General features: G+C 46.0%; 1 protein-coding gene and 1 long non-coding RNA gene across 3 annotated transcripts in view; one reads left to right on the forward strand and one right to left on the reverse strand.

Moving 5' to 3' along the window:
- PIP4K2A (phosphatidylinositol-5-phosphate 4-kinase type 2 alpha) overlaps positions 1 to 20252 on the forward strand; it is a 177381-nt gene extending 157129 nt beyond the window's left edge. Inside the window, exons 7-10 of the mRNA XM_025463977.3 lie at positions 3570 to 3683; positions 12569 to 12812; positions 15261 to 15364; positions 17943 to 20252. Of these exons, the coding sequence (XP_025319762.1) occupies positions 3570 to 3683; positions 12569 to 12812; positions 15261 to 15364; positions 17943 to 18023 (543 nt within the window). The 3' untranslated portion in view covers positions 18024 to 20252. The remainder of the gene's footprint in view (positions 1 to 3569; positions 3684 to 12568; positions 12813 to 15260; positions 15365 to 17942) is intronic.
- Positions 3611 to 9769, reverse strand: LOC112670324 (uncharacterized). Of its 2 annotated transcripts, XR_003142881.3 has the most exons (3): positions 7266 to 9769; positions 4356 to 4421; positions 3611 to 4021 (listed from the first exon to the last, which is right to left on the reverse strand). It is a non-coding gene; the product is annotated as an uncharacterized LOC112670324 (long non-coding RNA). The 2 variants fall into 2 exon arrangements; XR_003142879.3 differs by lacking the exons at positions 4356 to 4421; positions 7266 to 9769 and adding an exon at positions 4131 to 4345.
- Positions 20253 to 20584: the final 332 nt, after the last annotated feature.

Genomic DNA, 20584 nt, shown 5'->3' on the forward strand with positions numbered 1-20584 from the left:
CTCATTATCAGAAGGCTATGTTGAAATTGTTCTGAAAGCTAAGCAATAAAGAGAAAAGACAAACCTGGAAACAGACTCTCAACTCTAGAGAACAAACAGATGGTTAGCAGAGCAGAGGCGGGGGAAGGGGGACCAGTACAGCTGGGGACGCACTGTGGTGGACACCTGAAACTAACAGGACCCCAAGTTGCCTATCCTGGAATTAAAATTGACAAAAATTTTTGAAAAGCTAAGCAATAAGGCTTTCTTGGGCGTGAGTTACGGTCAGGTGACTTGATCTTTGTCACCTAGTTCTTAGTGGAAAAGAACATCAAGTTTTTTCCTTTTTTAAGAAAATATTTTGTATGCAGTCTCTCAACCTATTTTTTTTTAAGATTTTATTTATTTATTCTTGAGAGACAGAGAGAGAGAGAGAGAGAGAGAGAGAGGCAGAGACACAGGCAGAGGGAGAAGCAGGCTCCATGCAGGGAGCCTGACGTGGGACTCGATCCCGGGTCTCCAGGATCACGCCCTGGGCTGAAGGCAGTGCTAAACCGCTGAGCCCCCCAGGGCTGCCCCTTATGTTTTAAATCCACACAATCCGTTGAATGTTCACATCGACCAGGACGGTGAGGACAAGCGGCTCTGACTACTGAAGTGTGTCACACGGGGTTGGGCGGAGCTCTGCGAACAGGCCCCAGAGCCGCGGGCGAAGCATCAGGCAGCCTGGTCCCATCTCCGGGTGACAGCTAGTTTCCTCATTGCGCTTGCCTGCCCCAAGCTCAGCGCAGGCCTTAGCTAACGTGCATAATCTGCACCCAGTTTCCCTGTCGGCATGAACCCAAGGCTAAGAGTTAAGATTGCTGGGAAACGAGGTGACGCACTGAAATGAGTCGGTGCACGTGAGATGCCTGCTGGCACAGCACCCACGCGGCCGGGGCTGAGTGTCTCCCCTTCCGAGCTAAAGCCGCAGCCTGGGCCCCGGCCTGTAAGGCAGGGAGCCAGGATCAGTCCCGGGAACCCCGGTGGTGCCCCCACGCGCTGCCCCACGCAGGCGCTTGGGGGTGGGCGTGTGTAGACCAGGGTTGGATTCCTCCAGCAGCTGCCCCGCTCAGGATCTGCCTGTCTCCTGAGCCTGTGGGTAAGCCCTTAAGTCTTTTAACCAATCTGGTTGCCCTTTTTAAAACTTGATCCAGTCTAAGTACGTCCCCAGTGCCTGTGAAATCACAAGTGAGCTTAGTCTAGTACAGGGTGCCCAGAGTTTTATGAGCTGGGATTAAGTTCTCCCTGTCACATGAGGTAAGCCTGGGGGTGCGGAGGGGGGAGCCCCAAATGGCCTTCATCTTCATTAATGTGCCTGCAATTGCAAACACCCATCCAGTGTGTCATTTCCTGCCTTGGCTCTGCTCTGACATCCCTGGCTTAGGGTTGCCCTTGCTCCCCCAAAGCAAAACTCCCTGGGCCGTTCTTCTCGCCCACGGGTGGAGTGAGTGGGGGGCTGGGGCCGATACCTTGACCTGTAACACCGCCCCCCACACGCACACCCAGCCGCCCGAGTTGTCCCCTTGCACGCCTGCCTCTCCCTAAGGCCCTCTCAGTTTCGTATTTCGGGCTGTGCTTTTCACGAGGGTTGGTTAAACTTCGGATCCTTGCGTTTTTCACTGTGAAACTTGGTTACGTTTATGATTGTGATGGCAGAGGAACGGAGGGTTGTCTGTGCTGGACTCCAACATTTCGTGTTAATGTACTATCTTCACACTTAGGGTTTTTTATGTCGCACTTATGACATTTTAAAATTATTAAGGACAGGTTTAGGGAGCCAGTCTAGCCTACCAGTCCCCTCCATGGCTTTTGTGAAGAATCGCATTGTGTTTTTATTCCGTCAGCATAAAAGTATTTGAAAGCTCAGTCGCCTCCAAGAATGGTTCTATTTGTCCATTTTGCATACTCCTGAGACCTTGTTTTTTACCTGCTTGCTCTCCTGTCTTTCTCTCACACTAGATCACAGACTCCTTTAGAATAGAAATGTTGACCTGTTCATTTTTGCATCCATGGACATTTGGTAACTGCTAATTGAATCAAATCTTTGGATTTCTGATCTTTGCTATACTCGCTTTGTAAAGATAATTATTTTGGCAATAGTTTTAGCAAATTAAAAATCACAAAACTTCTAGGGCACCTGGGTGGCTCAGTTAGTTAAGTGTCTGCCTTTGGCTCAGGTCATGATCTTGGGGTCCTGGGATCAAGCCCAGCATCAGGCTCCCTGCTCAGCGGGCAAGTCTGCTTCTCACTCTCCCTCTGCCCCTCCTGCTCATGCATACGTGCTCTCTCTTTTCTCCCTCTCTCTCAAATAAAATCTTTTTTAAAAAATTGCAAGACTTTGAGTTTTTTTGCAAAATTAAGATGAGTACCAGAGCCACAAATTTGGAATTATATAATGTGTGTATATGTGTATGTACGGACAGATGTGAATAGTTTACACAGAGCAGTTGGGGCCTTTGAGAGATGCTTCTGTGTATCTCTGGAGTGGGTTTTCTTTTATTACTCTGAGTAACAGCGGGGGTCGCAGTGTGGGGAGCAGGAAGGAGAGTATGTTCTCAGATTTTTTTTTCATTTAGCTCACACTTATGGGAAACCTAGCCATTGAGACATTCATTAGCATACTAAGAAAATATCTTATGTTGGATTCCTTTCAGCTAAAAGAAATAAGCTATGATTAGCTGACGGGAGTAGGGAGGGGTTTTGATTGGTCTTGAGCTCTCCCGGAATACAGGGTGCACGAAGTTGCATAGAACAATCCACACTACTTTAAAAGTATATGCCCATATTATCCTACAGCATAAGCTGAATTTTTCTACTGCTTGTGACCCATGTTTTGATAGTCACCCCTTACTGTGCGTTGTGGCCGTCAGCACAAGGACAGGGTAGTTGCCGGCTCACCACCCTCTTGTTTATTTGTAAAAGACAGAACTTCTTATCTTAATATGTCTCAAGACATTTTCCTTTGGCATTGTCCAAATGCCACCAGAACTTTCTCCTTGATGGGGTGGTGACCTTCTAGAAGGAGCAGATGGCCAACCTCTGGCCGCATATTCTTCTTGGCTGAGAAATTAGATACGATTATGGGTGGTGCTTTCCTGAGACAAGATAACCTGTTATTTGTAACATGAGCCCAGCAAAGGCTATCCAAAAAGTGTCGCGGGTGTGGAGTTGGGTTGTACCAGTAAGAAAATTGGAGGTTCCTGACAAAGAAGTCCAAGAATACAAATTCTATACTTAGAAGACTTCTTGTAAGAGAGTGAATCTAAGAAAGCAGTCAGGTTTCTGCCGTGAAATCTGTTACCAAACTTCATAATATGGACAACGCGTGACCCTCCACTCCTAGGGAGATTGCGTCCAGTGGTCGTAGCTCACTGGTGCCCCCTCGCGGTGGCCAAGCCACCTCGCATTTTGTCGCCTTGGGTAAGAGGCCTGCCCTGAGCCAGGCCGACTCCATCTCCCGGGGTGGGTGCCTAACCTCCTGGGTTGGAAGGCATATATTTCTTAGATTTCATTCAAACTCCTTTCATACTCTTTGTCCTTTGTTTCAGGCCAAAGAACTACCGACTTTAAAGGATAATGATTTCATTAATGAGGGTCAAAAGATTTATATTGATGACAACAACAAAAAGGTGTTCCTGGAAAAACTGAAGAAAGATGTTGAGGTAAGAAAAGTCAAGGTAAAGGGCAGTCCCATCGTAGAAATGTCTCCACTCTTGGTCTTTAGAAGCTTCTTCAACCATCTGCTTAAATCTGCAACCGAGGCAAAAAATACATACTGTACATGATGAACATCAGATCGAAACAGGTGCATCCTTCTAGATGATCTGGTTCAGGAAAGAAGTGTGCTGGTTCAGCAGCTCCTTCCTTTAGATGATGGACCAAGGAAGGCGCCTGCCGTCGCCTGCCAGGCGTCCCCACCCTCAGGTTCCCACGTTCTTGGTCAGAGAGGAGCCTGTGTGGTGGCAGCCTGCTCTCACTGCCGCAGCCGGAGGGAGGGTACCTGTCACACAGCAAAACATTTCAAAAAACAAATGTTGAGTAACTATTTGAATGTGGGGTTTTCTTCATCTAAACCACATCTCGCTGTGAGTAAAGACCGCCCCGGTCACCTGGTGCTTTCACATTTCCACCAGCCTCTGTGAAAGTAGTGTCATTAGGCCCCCCAAACCTCGTGGGAACAGCACAAAGGCAGCTCGTGACCCCGGCATCACAGGAGGTGACTGTGACACGTAAAATATTGTGTGAAAATGGGCTTTTCGTCTCTCATGAGGGAGGGTGTTTGTGGGGGGGGTTTTGGGGAGTGTTATTTTGTTTAAGAATTAAAATATACTTACCCCTATCCTTTTGTTGATTTTAAAGGCATCACAGTTCTCTTGTCGGACATCCTTTTATAAAGAGTCCTTTAAAAATTAATTCAAGGAAAAAAAGATTTTCTTGAGATTTGTTAGGTTTACATGACTATGCAAAGGAAATCCTAATGTAGACAGTTACTAAACAAAGTTTTTCTGAGCTGTTACTTTCAGTCATATGCACGTGTGAATGTGGTATACTTTTTTTTAATTTTTTTTTTTTTACTTTGAAATACAGTCGTCCCCCCCTCTGCCGTCCCCCACCCATACACACACCAGTACAACTCTCTACTCAGAGAGAGGCCCTAGTGGACAGTTTACTTCTTGATGTCATTAAACAAAAGCAACTAAAATGGCTCAACCAGAGAATGAGTGTCTTGCGTTCGACTGTATCCCCCAATAGGGCAGAGCAGGTTTACAATTCCCTTTATAGAGTTCTGACATCCCTTCCATTGTAAGACACCCAGGCTGATCGAGTGAGTTCGTAATTGTTTTTTAGGTCATGAACTATTTTCATAAAAAATGTTTACTTATTTTTTTAACCTCCTTGGTGTATATACTTCAGTTAGAACCTAAATATTGTTTCTTTGTGAAGGATTCAAGCGTCTGCTTACAAAGGGAAGTTGAAGAAAGTGTTTGCTTTTATCGTTTACAATTTTTTTCTCCAGTCTTTCATTAATAAATGGTTATTTTTCCACTGTTGCCAGTGGTTACTATTACAGTCTTTATTGGTTAAACATTAGTTAAACATTTCCCATACTTCAGTGTCAACTTGATCTAAGTGATAAGTACTCTAGGTAGACGTCCTCACTTTCGGTTTTTTATTCATCAATCAGCAAATCTTTGATCCTAGAATAAGACCATTTGAGCAATTATGGTAAATATCCTTTAGGGTTATGTGCTCTCTGCCAAAAAAAAATTATTTTTTATTTTATTTTATTTTGTTTTTGTTTCCATCCTTTCTTCTGTTGGCTATGTATCACTGGGATATTTAGACTCCAGACATAATGTAACTGAAGCAGTACACATTTACAGTTGAATTACATGAGGATCCTCTCAGCCCTTTTGTTGTCTCTAATAATGTCCTTGATTAGAGGATTTGGATAGTTTAATCCCATGCAGGGCTCTCGCACTTAGCTGTTTTGTTGAAATGGAAGCAGGGCATAAAGCATTCTTTCATTAAAAAAAAAATCTCAATGGCTGATAAAAATATCTTTAGTTTTGAAATTCATGCAGAAGCATCATTAAATTTTTAAGCAGGTAATTATGGTGAAGTAGCTTGACATCTGATCTTGATAAATGAGACTAGAATTTAATCTAGTTTTGTTTTTTCATTAACACTCTGCTTTCTAATTCAGCTGACTGGCCTGTTAGTTTGAGAATAGTTTTTTGGTTTGGGGTGGGGGATGGGGGCAGGGACAACTCTGTTTTTTACTTGATGCTTAAGATAAAAGAGGAGTCTATTACAGCCCAAGAGGTAATCTGTTTTTATAGCAAAAAAAGAAAATAACTGTCATGAGAATCTAGCTGCTTTTTTTTTTCCTGCAACTGAAATCCTGCTCTGTTCATATACCCTGAAAATATTTCAGTTCAGAAAGCTTTGCACATAACTACGTATTGGTGAACCCGTTTCTCCAAAAGACAGTGCTCTGTGGAGAGTGAAAATCACTTTGGCCTGGCCTGCGTGTGGCCGGCTCCGACCAATGACAGTGGATGGTGGAGAGGCGGCATGATCTCCTCTCATGGGCTCAGGCTGGGAGCCCAGGGGTGCCTGGGAGCACCCTTACTGCAGGGCATCTCAACTGTCGTGTTACTGGGTGTGCGGGAAGGAGAAGGTGGGCCACTGACATTGACCGAGCCACGAGTAGAGCCCGAACTCCTCCTGTGCAGTCATTCTCTCTTCCCTTGTAACAACTCCTGAGGATGCGGGCCGTCACCCCCTCTATGGATGAGAACACTGAGCCCGGAGACTCTATGCAGGTTGCTCAGACACACACAGCTACTAAGTCCAGGCTGGGATTTGAGGCTGGCAGAGGCCACATTTCCAAACTGCTCTGATATAAAACACAAACCGAAAATGTCTGCGAGAACACAGTTGAGACTTTGTTTCCCAATAAACGCTCCAGAGGAGGATTATTAAAACTTTTAACAAGTGACACAAAATAGCTGTTAAATAGGGCTGGCTGGAGTTTGAATTCTGCATTGCAGATGTGTTAATTCAGTCGAAGCAATGTGTTAATAAAGTTAGCAAATAAAGTGAGTTTAAATGTTGAGAAGGAGTTTATTAATAGTGCTCTTACCACATAGTTCTCTAGAAGGGCTCGTGGCGGGGCTCATTAGAGGTCTCAGAGAAGATTCGAGCTCAAAGATTTGGCATAAAGAGGAATTAATTATGAAGGAATCAGATTAGGTGGGATGTTTTGAGGGAAAAAGAAGCCGACCAAAGGTCTGGCAAATAATTATTAAGAAGCTGGAAAGGAGGAAAGGCAAAGAAGGGTCTAAGGATTTTAAAGATTTAAAAATGGTCATGCTTTGAAATCTTACGTACTTAAAAAAAAAAATCAATAAATTGGAGCCAGAAGCTTAAAAGGATGAACAGAAAACGGAGCAAATATGTATTAAGTTCCTCAAAGTCAGCTGCAGGCAAACCCCAGCAGTGGAGCCCCTCCTTCCCCCTCCTCTCCCTCCTCCCCTCCCTCCTCGCCCCTCCCCTCCATGTGGAATCTTCCAGGCCACAGTAGTTTTGTGATACCCAGCAGAAATTTTCTCTAACAAGAATCTTGGGTTTATTGCCACATTTCATTCCATTCCACTTCAGAAGAGAATTAAAATTAAGTTTGTGAAGATAAGAGCTGGTGAATCTACGGGCCTTTTCCATTTCTCCTATGGGCCTACCTGACTTGAACATGTCGACGTGTTCAAAGTGGGGGTTTGATGAGAAAGGCCTTCCACTGTAATAACAACACGGGCAATTACAAAACAGCCTCCATTGTCACCTGCGAGGCGCTGTCTTCATTGCCAAAGCTGGATTTTCTCTCTCTCTCCTCTGTCCACCCCACTGTGAGCTCAGCGGTATTATCCCATTTTATAGGTTCGATAACTGAGGTAAACTCATTGTGAAGGCACAGAGCTAAGAAGTGAGAGAAAGAAGATTTAATCTCCTATCTGATTCCCAAACCCATTCTCTTTTGATTTTAAAGATTATCTGGTACTTTACTTAAGGAACTCACAGGGTCACCCTTACCAGCAAACCCATGCTCTTAACCACTGTGCTGTCCTTGGTCTTGCATCTCCCCCTCAGTGTCATAGATCTGAAAACTTACAATGTCATAGCCACTGGGGGCTGCAGTTGGGTTCCGGGACCTTGGGTGGGTCAGAACAGCTTCTTAGCCAGGGATGCACTCTACCAGTCACCGATGGTTTCATTTGGTGTTTTGGGTACAGAGCCTCCTTACTGGGCAAGGAGCCCGGTGTGACTGCAGAGCTGCGGCCGAGAAAGGGCCTAGCATTGTGAGCAGCACCGACGCAAGAGGGGCCACTCAGGCCCGCAGACCCCCCACCGAGTAAGGCAGTCCATCCCCGGCTGTCATCCTGGCCCGGCTGACCTTTGCAGGTTCATGGCGGGCAGCCCCTCACTTTTATAGTAAAGCACACACTTGAAGGCATGTTTGAAAGCCAGCCATGTGGGGATCCCTGGGTGGCGCAGCGGTTTAGCACCTGCCTTTGGCCCAGGGCGTGATCCTGGAGACCCGGGATCGAATCCCACATCGGGCTCCTGGTGCATGGAGCCTGCTTCTCCCTCTGCCTATGTCTCTGCCTCTCTCTCTGTGTGACTATCATAAATAAATAAAAATTTTTAAAAAAAGGAAAAAAAAAAAAAAGCCAGCCATGTGAAGGTCGAACAGTAGACTTACATGTCACAGAGATAGTCCGTTCTGCAGAGACGCAGGGTAAAGGTCTCCTTTTGCTTCTAGGAGCTGCTGCCTCTGCCTTTGGTCTCAAACTAAGGGTTTCCTTATTGCTTTGTTCTATGTTGTTACTTGGCTGGGATGCTTATCTCTTCGAGAAAGGCGTTAGGGAAATTAGGGTCCTCATTCACTTGTTCAGTGCACGGCAAGACCTACCATCACTTCCTGGCAGTCAGGAATGCAGCGAGGGCAGAAACAGCCCGAGTCCCTGCCCTCATGGGCTGCCATGCTCGGGGAAGACACGTCTACTCAGATAATCTCACGAGATAAAAGTGCACCTAAGCCGAGCATCAGTAGGGAAAAGTGTGCTGGTCCATCCATCCGTGCCCGCGCTTTGGGGATGTGGCCAAGGCAGGAATCCGGAAAGGCTTCCGTAAGCAGGTGTCTCCGCAGCTGAGATCTGGAGGATCTGAGTGGGAGGCAACTGGGTGCGGGTGAGAGGGTGAGAGGGCCAGAAGGTGGCCTGGAACAGGGTCAGGACAGCCCAAGGAGTAACAGGCCGAACTGTCCTGGCCCACTGGGCCATGTTCGAGTTTGCTTCTGCCTGCAAGACGTGGGAGACCATCGAAAGGCCTTAAGTGGGGGCAGGGCAAGATCACACTTGCATTTTGAAAAGCTCTTCCCTTCGCAGGGGACTGGGGGGCAGTAGGCATAGCATCGATCGTTACCACTTCCCTGGGAAAAGCAGGGATGGAGAGTAGGGGGTCTTTGCCCTGCCACCCATGAAGCAGAACAGGACCTGGCCTGGCCAAGCCCCCACCCGCCTTATAGCCACAACACACACACACACACACACACACACGGGGCCTCTGCGGGGAGATGTTGCCACCTGGGAACCAGTGTCTGCAGCTGAGCCCAGACCTCTAGAGGGTGTCCAGGATGGGCAAAGGGGGCAGGCCAGATGGATTCTAGAAAGAGGGGTCGGGGCAGGCACTGTGCAGTGGGGGGAGGGCAGGGGCAATGCAGGAAACAAAGGAGGTACTGGCCCTGTTCTCGGGAGCTACAGGCCGAGCTCGGCCCCAGGCACAGCCTCCCGGGACCCAAGGCCACTCGTCATACCTGCTGGGGGTGAGAGGCTATGACTGGGTGTTTCTGATGCGGTGTTTCCGAATCACTAGGCCCCCGGGGCGTTCTGAAGGGGGAAGAAAGCAGGCTTTGTGATGAAGTCTGTTGTTGGCACGCTGGTGGCGGATACCCTCGCAGAGACCCGCAGTCCTAGTAACTGGGAGGCCCTCCTCCTCAGAAACCATTGGATTTGATTGACTCATTTTTTCCCTACCAGCGTTGCAAAGAGCAGGACTTGGGAAAAGCTGCCTTAATGCAGTTTCCAGAAGCAGAGTAATGCAGTATAAAGACCAAGAGCTTTGAACCTAGGCTCCGGAATTCACTACTTCTTAGCTTTGATTCCTTGGGCAAGCTCTTTTAATCTTCCTCAGCCTGCTGGCTGCCTGTGCGGGATCGGGATGCCTGTCGGGCCAGGCCAGCTGTCTCCGTACAGCAGGGTGCACCGTGCTCCCCAAATCCATGGGCTCATGTGGAGCCCACCAGGTACCCAAGACCCAGCTACATGGCCGGGTGGCTGGCTCTGTGTTGGTAAAAGATTCAAGTACTTCACGGTATTGTCACTCCCTCAAGAGGGGGAAGGTTGCCCACACAGATGAGTTCCTGGCCATATGCACCCTGACTGACACCCAGCAGTGCCAGGGGTATGGGAGGATGAGCAGTCTACGGCCACAGGCTAAGGGAGGTGGAAGTGGAAAGTTGTTCTGTGATTACTTTAAAAGAGGAGTTTGGGAGAGCCCATGGGAGGAGGAACAGCTTCCTCTGTCTCTGGGGCTCAGAAAATTGATTGAAGGCATGAGAATCAGTGCTCTGTTTTGTTATTGGCTTTTTTCTTTTTTTTTTAACTAGAATAAGGAACATCTTTATTTCTTTGCCCAGCTTGACTGAGGTATAGTTGACCAGCATATTATTATAAGATATTCAGTGTATACACAGTGATGATCTGATGGATGTATCCATTGTGAAAGGATTTCCCCCTCAAGTTATGAACACAACCATCACCTCACATATTTACCTTTTTTGTTTTTCTTCTGGTGAGAACATTTCAGTTCTACTCTCTTAGCAAGTTTCAATTATCCAATACAGCGTTACCAACTATAGTCACCATGTTATGTATTAGGTCCTTCATCTGATAGCTATAGGCTTGTACCCTTTTACCAACTCTCCCTATTTCTCCCACCCCCCTCAGCCCTTGGCAGCCACTGAGTTCAAATCACACACACACATGAGATCACACAGTATATATCTTTCCCTGTCTGGCTTATTTCACTTAGCATAACACCCTCCAGGTTCATCCATGTTGTCAAAATGACAGCATTTCTTTTTTAAGGCTTAACATTCCACTGTGTGTGTGTGTGTGTGTGTGTGTGTGTGTGTGTGTGTGTACACATTTTCTTGATCCATTGACAGACACTTAGCTTGTTTCCCTGCCTTGGCTATGATGAATCATGCTGCAGTGAACAGGGGAATATAGAGGTCTCTTCAAGATGATGATTTTGTTTCCTCTGGCTAGATACCAGGACTGAGATTGCCGGATGGGTCATAGGGCAGCTGTATTTTTAATTCCTTGAGAACCCTCCATACTATTCTCTACAGGGGCTGCCCCAGTTTGCATTCCCACCGAAGGCGCAGGAGGTTCTCTCTTCTCCACATCCTCACAAACACTTGTTATCTTGTCTTCATGATACTAGCCATCCTGACAGGTGTGGGTGACATCTCATTGTGGTTTTGATCGGCCCTTCTCTGACAATGGGTGATGTTGAGCATCTCTGTGTGCCTGTTGGCCATTCAGCACTCTTTTTTGTGAAAGGGTTTGCATGCATCAATTTCTAAGTTTGAGCTTTCTCCTACCTTGCTTACATATCTAAACAAAGGTTTGCGTGATTTTTTTTCCCGCTGAGCTTAAATGAGGAGTCAGTCTGGGCCCCGGGGGACTGATGGTGGGCAGACAAGGAAATGGGGGCTGAGGAGGAGGAGAGCAGGCAAGAGGAGGCCTGGGCTAGTGAGGACCTGAGCAGGGGCAGGTCCTCTCCTTGTCTTTAAGGGAGCCCGACTCTCTCAGCTCGGAAACCTAGCTGCTTCCTAATAGGCTCTGGAGAAAATAATGACTCCACAGGTCTTCATTTTCAGCCAGAACTTCAAGACCTATGGTTTCATATGCTTGCCATTTCCTCAATTCAGCCCGAGTCACCCAAGGCCCACCAGCTGCCCCGCATCCCTGAGCGAGGGTGGCACCAATCTTCCAAGAGTCGGGGTCACACGTCTTCCTGGGCCACGAGCCCAGGGTCAGAGCAGTCCTCGCCGAGCCGAGCCAGCCGCTGGGGAGCAGGGAGTGCTTTAGCTTTAGCCAGCAGATGGCCTGCCACGTGGTGTCCTCCGTAACACCAGCCACGCTTTAACTGATCGATAAATTTATCGATCAATAAATTGAAATGAGCGATTGCTTCAGATCAGGTGTCTGGGTATCTCTAGGAAGAGTCCTGACCTGAGAATCCAAGCAGAACCCGGCCGGCAGGAGTAGGCTAACCCGAAGAGCTGGGTCTCACCGAGGTGGAGCCGGGGAAGGAGGAGGGGGAATCCTGGGCCCCGGCTGCTTCATGGGAAGCGAACCACCTTCAGAGTCTCTGGTCCTCCCGCTTCCATCCTCAGGAAACCGGAGCAGGACAGGACTGCGTTATTCACCAGAGCGTTGACACAGGCATTTGCTGGTTGATTGGGACATTTGGGCTTTTACTTACTTGTGATGGACAGCATAATAATCTCCTCTCGGCCCAGTGTGCTGAATTTCAAAGTGCTTTCACAAGAGACTCTGCTGGAAGCTACTTGGGAGGTCCTTGGTTTTCCCCATCAGCCAGTCTTAATTGTTGGGAGAACAGCTCTCCTCCCTCCTTCTTGCCAGTCATGCTCTCTGCTCTCTGGTGTAATCCAAGCTCTGTGTGATCAATGCATGCCTCTCAGCGTCCAGCTTTGCGTTTCAGGGAAAATAATACTAGTACACGGCCAGCCTGAAGTGGGGGGCTACATGTTTGGCCAGAGAGCAGCCCGGGACTGAGAGAGCCTCGTCTCTGCTGCCTTCACTCGCAGTGTGCCCCATGCATTTCCCTGAGCTTGTCCTCTTCAAATCTGGGGTGTTAAGGCCTAACTGACCCTGTTGCCTCCCATCCCCAGTTTCTTGCCCAGTTAAAGCTCATGGACTACAGCCTACTGGTGGGAATCCACGATGTGGAGAGAGCCGAACAGGAAGAGGTGGAGTGTGAAGAGAATGACGGGGAAGAGGAGGGTGAGAGCGATGGCACCCACCCCGTCGGGACCCCTCCAGACAGTCCCGGGAACACGCTGAACAGCTCCCCGCCCTTGGCTCCTGGGGAGTTTGATCCGAACATTGACGTTTATGGAATTAAATGCCATGAAAGTAAGCACAGTTATCATCAACTCTTTTTATCTGTGAAATGGTTTGATTTTTTGCAGTTTACTGCCAGTAATTGTAATCCCAGTTCAAAGTGTGCTGCCCTCCGAGATTATTCTCCAGAGCCTCAATAATTGATTCAGGGGCAAGAGTGTATTAAAAGTAACTGTAATCTCTGGTTTTGGAACATAATGTCATAAGGTCCTTGAATTTGGTGATATTGAGGGAATAGAGCAAAGCCACAAACTATTTTATATATACAACACACATGTGCACACACTTACGTAAATGTAGATAACATATAGAAGAAAAACTTTTAAAAAGATTTTATTTATTTATTCATGACAGAGAGAGACAGAGACATACGCAGAGGGAGAAGCAGGCTCCCTGCAGGGAGCCCAGTGCGGGACTCAGTCCCAGGACCTCCCCGGTCACAACCTGAGCCAAAGGCAGGCATTCAACCACTAAGCCACCCAGAAGAAATGTTAAAAAAATTTTTCTTAGCCATCTCTTTTGTGGCTCTAGTATGTGGCCCCTCTGAACCTCACTCGGATACCCTGCAAGGGTGGGTGTTTCATCACTACCAGCCCTTTCCTTTTTCAGGAGCGGCGCAGCTGGCCCAGGGAGTGGGATGAGAATGTCTGATTTGCTGTTGTGTCTTCTGCTGAGCTGCACCCCCTGCCCCACCTGCATTAAAGGGTCTGTGGCTCTCTTTAGAGTGAGCTAATCTTAATCCTCAAAATCTGTATAACTATTTCAAGGAGGATTGCCTTCTACATCCTTAACTACTTATACATGAGAAAACCAAAATAATTTAGAGAGATGATAAATTCAGGCCTTTTGGTTTTGGAGTAATAAAAATGGTAGGTCATCATTGTTTAAAAAAAATCTCATGTACCATATCATCCAAGTGAGTTTGAGTTGTGTTTTTTATTTTGCTCACCAAAGTTTTCAACACAGAAATTTATAGTCTAATGTACTTTTCTTATTGTTTATAATTAAAGCAGCATTATATTTTTGGAAGTACATAGAAGACCGATCTTATAGATGACACATGCCTTTGTCCAGTTCTGATGCTAGACTCAATGAGAATTATGAAGGGTCATATGTACAAGCATGCCTCAAAGATACTGTGGGTTCACTTCTGGACTATCACAGTAAAGTGGAATGAATTTTTTGGTTTCCCAGTACATAAAAAATTTATGTGTACACTATACTATATAGTCTATTAAGTGTGCAATAGTATTGTCTTAAACAATTAAAAAAAATACACATATCTTATTTTAAAAATACTTTATTGCTGAAATTTACTAACCATCTGAACTTTTTTTTTTTTTAAGATTTTATTTATTTATTCATGAGAGACACACAGAGAGAGAGAGGCAGAGACAGGCAGAGAGAAGCAGACTCCATGCAGGGAGCCCGATGTGGGACTCGATCCGGGGGCTCCAGGATCACACCCTGGGCTGAAGGCGGCGCTAAACCGCTGAGCCACGCGGGCTGCCCACCATCTGAACTTTCAGTGAGTTGTAATCACTGATCACAGATCACCATAAAAATATAATAATGAAAAAGTTGAAAACATTGCCAGAATGTGAGAGACACAAAGTGAGCAAACGCTGTTGGAAAAATGGTGCTGACAGACTTGCTTGATGCAAGGTGGCCACATACCTTCAGTTTGTAAAGAACGCAGTATCTGCAAAGCACAATGAAACTGTAATGGGAGAAAGGGATGAAGGACCATAATTACCCCTACTTCTTGTATTTTAAGAATAGCATTTTTCTTTACACCAAAGCAATACATAATCATTAAGGAAAATGCACATTAACAAAAAAATGAAAAGAATCTTGCCCTTGGACCTTTACTGGTAGTATTCTGGGGTTATACTTTTTTTTTTTTTTTTTTTTGCCTTTTAAATAGAGAATTCAGAACAGAGAATTAAGCTATTTAACAGGGATACGCAGGAGTTATGTGGACTTTTTTTCGCAAATTACTATTTTATTTTTAATCACTTTTTTTTTATTCGAGGCTAGCTGACGCAGTTACATTAGTTTCAGGTGTAGAACATACTGACTAGACAAGTTTATATGTGATGCTGTGCTCACCACAAGTGTGGCTACCATCTGTCCACAGCATTGTTGCCACATCCCTGCCTACATTCCTTATGCTATGCCTTTTTCCTCCTGTGACTTACTCATTCTGTAACTGGAAGCCTTGTATTCCCCAACCCCCCTCACCCATTTTGCTTCTCTCCTCATCCCATAAACACAGAAGAGGGCATAAAAAATGTGTTGTTGTTGTTGTTTTTTTCCTTAGAATGTGTTTGAACTTCAGTGTACAGGGCCTTTGTTTTCAGACTCTTCCAATCCCTGTCCTGAACCCTGCACCCTCCAGGGCACGCTTCTCCAGGGGGTGGCATTTGTCCCACATTCACTGCTCTCATCCCTTTACAGACTCTCCCAGGAAAGAGGTGTACTTTATGGCCATTATTGACATTTTGACTCATTATGATGCAAAAAAGAAAGCAGCCCACGCGGCAAAAACCGTTAAGCATGGCGTAAGTATCTCCACTCTGTTTCCTTCTCTGCTCCTGGGCCCCTGATGCTGTCTGTGGTGCGGGGACCAGCTCTGGTTGTCTTCTTGCCACCAAGCTGTCCAGAGGCCCTCAGTGGATCTTGTTCGCTTGGGGGGTCGAGTTTGGAGTGTGCAAATGCCAACAGCTAATGTAGCCCTCCCTAAACTTTGAGCAAGTCGCTTAAACTCAGCAGCTAGTCGTCTTTCGACACACTGGGGACACTGACAGACACATGCGTCTCTAGAATATTGTACAAATTCGTTTCTGTTGGGAAAATGCTTCAAAGATAAAAGCAAAGACAGCTAAGTGTTTTAACATGAATTCTCAAAACTGACATGTTCAGAACTGAAGCGCAATCCTATGCTTCAGACACTTCCCGAATATGCAGTATTATTTTTTTGTGCAGTGAATTGTATTTTTTCTATTATAGAAATCTTTTGGGTGCAAGATCTAAGTTTAATAACATGAATTCTTCACCTTTATTGTGCTTGTTCTGAATTATCACTATTCTAGGCACATGTTGACTTGTTGAATTGCCCATGACAAGCCTGTGAAGGGTGCTAGTGTATCCCTGTTTATCAGTTGAAAAAAACTGAGGGAGAAAGCCCAGGTCTCGAAGGTGGTAGAAATGGGACTGCTCCCCAGAACCAAGCCCAGCCCCCCATTCCATGCTAGTCCCATCCCCCTCCCCTACCAGCAGATCCCACCTGCCTGGCTGAACTTCACCAGTTGTGAATATCCATTATGCTTGTATCGTAGAGACTTGTTTTGGCTTTCCAGGTGTTGCTAAAAAAGCCAGAGACCCCATCCCATAGAGATGAACTTGGACCTTGCCTTGTTCACACTGGAAGGAGAGATGCCTCTTCAGTAGTGTGTACAACCAAGCAAGACACACTGGAACCCCAACCTCTATTCGAGATCCCTTTTCTGTATTTTTAAAATCAAACATGAATGCTGTCCTCCCAGCAAGGGAAGGAACCAGCCTAAAACCATATTCAATTTTCCAAAGACACAGTTACATCAGTAGCCACTATTTATGGTATTCCTACTGTGTGCAAAGCAGGGACTAACACCTCAGGCAACCCACAAGTGTTGGAAATCCTGTATGAGTAAGAGAGGAGGGCACCGCTAGCTCTCACCCAGCCGCTGGCGTCGCAACCTTCAGAGTAGCATTTGTTAAAATGTGTGCATGCCCGATGCACATCCCCTTTCCCTGATCCGAGTCCAGTTCCAGAGGCAGGAGTTGGGGGGTGGTAGGTGGGAATGGTTCTCTAAAAGGCTCTGTAGTACTTCTGATGCTCCCCTCTGATTAAGAACCGTGGGTATACAGGAAGGACAGAACTGGGTCCAAATCCCCATGATCCTTACATTAGCTCTCCTGGTCGTGTAACCTTGAGAAAACACTTTGGAGCTTGTGGGCCCTAGCTGGTGAAGGGGACCCGCCACCTTGCCAATAGGGTTTGCAGAGAATGTGTGAGGCCAACAAGCCAACTGGGGGGAGACACTCTGTGCTGTCCCTTCCCTAAGTGCCCCAAAATGCCACACACCACGTGCAGCTACACGTTGGCCGGAGCATGGCTCCTCATTCGTCTCCACCGTCAGACACCAGCTCAGCTCCAACACATGCCACATGGCCTAAAACTGGGCTTTCTGCAGGAGCCACACATTCCGCTTAGCAAAGGATGTTGTGTTGAGCTGCCACTGGCACCTCTTCTCTGCCTTCAAGGCCTGGGCTCCTCCGTGGAGATCCCAGGGGCCCCGGCCAAGCTTGGAAATCACAGGTTCCCCGGTGAGTCTGGGTCTAAAAATAACACCTGGTGACTTAGTAAAACTGGTCTTGGCCTTGGCAGCTCAGGAAACCGGCAGTAACTATATACCTTGAGTCTGGTCGCCAGTGCTGCCTCTCGTAATAGGAAATCCCCCACTGAGCACCCCCTCCTTGCTCCAAGCAGGTCTCTGTGCAGGGGAACAGTGGCACCCCTGTGCCCATGCTGAGTGAAGCCGGCCCCTGGCCCTCTGGGGGAGGTGCCGTCAGCAGCCTGATGTGTCTCTCACCTGGCCGTTGTGCCAGCTGACACGGGCCCTACTGCCGCTGCCCTCACCCCTCTCTAGAGCACTCAACCACTTGCCTGGATCCTGAAGAAGAAACACCATCCTATGTCATTGTCACTGGGATTTTCCTTTAGCCAAATGTTGCTATTAAGGTATCTCCAATGTGCTCTCCTGAAAAACAGAAATGTTGTTTGGCATGGCTTCTGAACGTAGGCCGCACAGAGTCCACTGTGCGATAGGAAAATCCCAAACATGGCTAGGTCACTTTTTTTTAAGTCGCTGCAGTCACAGTGTGATCACAGCATCTGTCATTACTCTGAGTCTTCGCCTCATCTTCACAGAGATTCCTGAGAACCTTGATTATTCAGACACGTCCAAAATATTTTATGCTTTAAAAACAGAGGCAGAGATTGAAAAATGATCAGCTTTGTATTTAGCTGCGATTGGAAATTGCTACAGATACTAAGTAGTAATTGTATCGATATTCTCCTCCTTGACATCTGCCTAGGCTGGTGCAGAGATCTCGACCGTGAACCCAGAACAGTATTCAAAGCGCTTTTTGGACTTTATTGGCCACATCTTGACGTAACCTCCCACATGGCCTTGGACGGACATGAGCCCGGGAAGGAGAGAGAGGTGGCTTCGGTGTAGGAAACATGAAGACCAAACTCAGTGAAGCACACCTCCTCGTTTACATCTTCAGGCCAAGATGACTGATTTGGAGGCTACTCGCTTTAACAGCTACCTGATATTTCCCAGCATCGTTCTAGCTATTTCTGACACGTGTGTGTGTGCCGCGCACGTGTGTGTGTCTGCGTGCGTGCGCACGCGTGTATGCGTGTGTCTTAAAAATTAATTAATGAAAGCCGATCAGCTTCAGTCAGAGTGCGTTTGGGCAACAAGCCTCTGATTCCTGCTGTGGATGGATGGACGGATGGATGAGCACATGCGGGGGGAGGGGGTGAAGGAAATGCATGTCAGACCAACCATGTTGGCGTCACGCAATAAACTGTGGATCAGTTTATTTTCTGGAGTCGAAAGATGTGATAGTATTCATAATAATAAAGATAATAATAATGATGATAATAATGATGGTGATTAAAAGAAAAAGACTTACTGCGAATGTTACATTTCTACCCCGCACGCGGACACTCCTTAATAGTTGTACCCCGAGCCCCCGGCACTGCACACAGAGGAGTGCTGGCATCTCCAGCATGCCCCGGTTCGGGGTTCTGTCCGCATCACAGTGTTGGGACCCCAGCGTCCGGGGACGAATGCCCCTCCTCCAGCAAGAAGCTGATGCCCCTAGTGACTCTTGTCTGTACATTCTCACCTCAGTAAGTATGTCCAGGAAAACTGCTTAATTCTCTTTTCTTGCCTGGAGCTTCTTCACTGTTACACTCTTATGTTGCAATATAGGAATTAATGCTACAAAATAAAAATAAAGCTTACCTGAAAAGTGCATAGTTTTGGGCAATGTTATCTACATCTCCTACTGTGGGAAGGTGAGCGAAGCATTAGAACTCTGAATTCTCTTTGTTAACGATGGCAAATCTGAATTCTAAGATGTTTCTGTTTCACCATTGGTTAAACAGTGGTATTTTGTTATGAATTATCCCTTGAACTGAAACCCTCAATTTTACTGTTTACATTATTAGGAAAACAGGGATATTTTTGAATCTAAAAATTTAATGTACAGCATGTGATTTTTGAAGTTTACATGTAAAGTCATTTTACAGTGTAGGTGAAATAATGTTTGTCATATTTTGAAATGTATCCTGCAGTCCTGTTTTTGGGTGAATGTTTTATTCAAAGTACATGGTAGGCAGCCTTCTACAATAAAAGGAAAAGGGTTGTTTTGTTTCTTCCAGATGTACATTTATCAACCTGATGATTTTTTAAAAACATGTTTAACCCAAATCTGGTTATGTAAGCTCATTGCCCTTAACTGTGCTGATTGTGTTTTTAATCAGTTTATAAATTTCCAACATCGATCATGTATTTACCAACTTTCTGGCATTTTCTGAAAGGCGTCAAGCTAAAATATTAGACTTGCTTAGAGTAGGTTATCAACTTATACACTGTGCTAAAGCTGTGCCTTTGAAATTCTTTGTTTAAAACATGAGATGATTTTTGTAGGCAGTTTCAGAAAAGAAAAAAAAAAAAAAAACTACCCTTCAGTGATTACTTATAACTCAACAAATACCCCCTGCCGTACTGCCTCTTCCAAGAACTTTACTTCAGGGCTTATCAAGACTGCGATAATGCCCACTGTTGCGTTGGTTTACTTCGGAAAACATGAGGTGATAGCAAATCAGGATCTCTGGAAGCCAGCGGCAACACCATTCTACCACGAGTTACTGACCACCCAGGTTTGTTAGCCATAGTAGATGATGTTACTGCCACTGTGACGTGGTTGTCCAAATCTGTATTTTATGCATTTAAAATTAGTTAAGACTGTGATTTGCCCACACACACACACACACACACACACACACACCATTCATTCTGGCATCAAGTCAGTTTCAGTGCTGAAGTTCAACTGTGGTTTCTTTGACTCAAGACTACAAAAGTGAGACCCTGAAGTAAAGATAAGGTACACATACATTATTTGAGTAACTACTTTGTGGCCAGTCTCTGTATGCTTTTAGAAGTTTACAAAATGCTTTATTTTTATCTGTAACAGTCTCTGTCATTCAGTTCTGTCGATAAACTATTTGGACAGAGTAAGGAAGTTTGCCTTGTATCTCCTAGTGCTAACAATACACTCCAGTCATGAGCCAGGCTTTACAAAATAAAGCACTTTGATGACTCACAAGGTGGATCCTTCATTCCTCTCTCTCGATTGTGTTTCTCTGTGGCAAATAAATTTTAAGTACTCGGTACTAAGACTACCTTTAGCTGCTCCTTGAAGAAGGCAAGGTGAAATTGAATCTTTTCATTCTCAGGAGCTTTGCCTTCAACCTGTGAATTCTTTGATTAGTAAAGAATAGAAACTTCCACACCAAAATGGACTTGCTGCAAGACGGACAGGCAGAGAAAAGAAATCTCTCCAGTGACTACCCTGTGAAGTATATTGTTTTATTTTTAATTTTTACCAACCACAGTTCTGTGTCAGCATCTCTTGAAACTTTATTGGACTACCACTGA

Source organism: Canis lupus, chromosome 2, assembly GCF_003254725.2.
Source record: "Canis lupus dingo isolate Sandy chromosome 2, ASM325472v2, whole genome shotgun sequence".
In the NCBI taxonomy this organism is placed as follows: Eukaryota; Metazoa; Chordata; class Mammalia; order Carnivora; family Canidae; genus Canis; species Canis lupus.